Here is a 1,703-nt window from a genome sequence, read left to right as displayed (position 1 = left end):
CTCTTTCCTCTTGGTTTCCTCTTTGCTTTTGTTCTGTCCTGGAGGGAAACTCTGGAAGGGTAAGAAGGCACTGTGCCGCAGTCCCACCGCGCTGGCTGGTCACGCTAACACTGTGTCCTCTCACAGAGTGCTCTGCCTGTCACACACGCCTAACCCCCACCTCGGCGAGAGTGAGATATCACCCCTGAAGTGACAGGCAGCCCCTCTCCAGCTCTTGGAGCAGCGAGGGCTTCTGCACTTGGTCCGGCCTTCCCCTCCCTGCTGCCCACAGAGGAGGTGTGCACAGAGCTCTGAAAGGCACGAGGAGCCTGTCCTTGCTCCCCAGGCAGCAGCCAGGGTGTCCAAGCACTGCAGGAGGAGCAGAATCCCATGGCTGTTTCAGACATGCAGCCCCTGCCCTTCCCGCCAGCAAGACCCAGCAGCAGGGTTTGCTCGACCGTCATTAGCCAGACCAGCATCCATCATTAGACCAAGCACTGCAGGAGGAGAAAGCCCCCGGTCCCACGTGTGGCAGAGCAGCCCCTCAGCAGACCTGGGAGCAATAACTCAGACTAATGAGGCTCTGGCCGCGAGGCCGGTCCCTCTGACCAGCAGAAGGAGCGGGGCTTTCCCACGGTGTGGTGCTGCCTGTGCAGACAAGAGGAAGCCCTCAAGGGAGCAAGACTAACCCTGTGTGAAGTAGGAGTAGAGTTTACTAACCACACGGCAGCGGTTTGCATGGGGCGCACAGTCCCTCCTGCTGATCTCCTGCTTATCGCTTTGATAGGCAAACCTGTCTTCAGGAAGGTCCAGGCTAGAGATCATCCTCTTCCTTGCACTGTGGTCACCATCCAAGGTATCTGCAGTGTGATGACCAGGGGACATGGTGGACTAACAGAGCCTGAGTGGGGTGTTTGCCTGCTGACAGTCGAACTCCTGTCTGCAGTGCATCCAGCCCTTTTTAGCCCTGACATCCTTCTGCTCATCCCTGGGGTGGACTGGAAGGGAGCTCCGTGGGGGTCTGCACAGGGACAGCGATGAAATACATGCTGCCTGCAGTCCCCATGCCCCAAAGGTTGCACGGCTGTCAGCAGAGGTGCAGAGCTGCTCCATTGCTCTTGTAGTCCCTCCGCTGCCTCCTCTCTCGGGGTTTTGGTCAGGCTGTGCCCTGTGGGTGGCTCCTCACACGTGTATGGCCCAACACCACTTCCTCCAGCCCCACCATTGCAGCTGGAGTTTCGTGCTCTCCAGCTGCCAGCCCCCTCCCCAAGGTAAAGCCCTGTTCAGAAAGAGGCAGAGACAAGATTCATACCTGTCTCAGCCCGGGGGCTGCTGGCAGTGCTCTCTGCTTGTAAGAGGCTGATGCAAATGTCCTGACCATGCCTCGATGCAGACCTGGAGAACTGAGAAACAGTGCAGCCTTAGTGGTGAGCTGTCCTCTCCCAGCATCCCTGTGGAAAAGGCAACAGGTACCAGGTGAAGAGCTGTTCCCCAGCCCTGAGGGTGAGCTGATCTCCTTCTCAGGCTGGTCAGGCTGCAGACCTCTTGCTGGCATTTCCCAGCAAAATTGCCTTGTCTGTTGCTCCATGACCTCCTCCTTCCCAGCTGCTCTGTCACTTACGCTCTCACCAGAGGCTTCCTGACTTCCCCCTCTGACAGGAAGCCAGCTCCAGAGAGTAACCAGCCAGGCCTGGCTCACCAACAGGCTCTTTGCTTTGCAGAGG

General features: G+C 58.3%; 1 protein-coding gene across 1 annotated transcript in view; it reads left to right on the top strand.

Annotated features, from left to right (window-relative positions):
* The window catches only part of LOC104496215 (sodium/calcium exchanger 1-like), a gene marked incomplete at its 5' end in the record, with an annotated part of 10,176 nt that overhangs the window by 4,139 nt on the left and 4,334 nt on the right, over window positions 1-1,703 (top strand). Inside the window, 2 exons of the mRNA XM_010139296.1 lie at window positions 767-846; window positions 1,267-1,284. Coding sequence (XP_010137598.1) covers window positions 767-846; window positions 1,267-1,284 — 98 coding nt within the window. The remainder of the gene's footprint in view (window positions 1-766; window positions 847-1,266; window positions 1,285-1,703) is intronic.

This window comes from Buceros rhinoceros, unplaced genomic scaffold (genome assembly GCF_000710305.1).
Source record: "Buceros rhinoceros silvestris isolate BGI_N320 unplaced genomic scaffold, ASM71030v1 scaffold9117, whole genome shotgun sequence".
Taxonomy (NCBI): domain Eukaryota; kingdom Metazoa; phylum Chordata; class Aves; order Bucerotiformes; family Bucerotidae; genus Buceros; species Buceros rhinoceros.
Note: the sequence above shows the minus strand (reverse complement) of the source record. Positions and strands in the feature narration are given on the sequence as shown.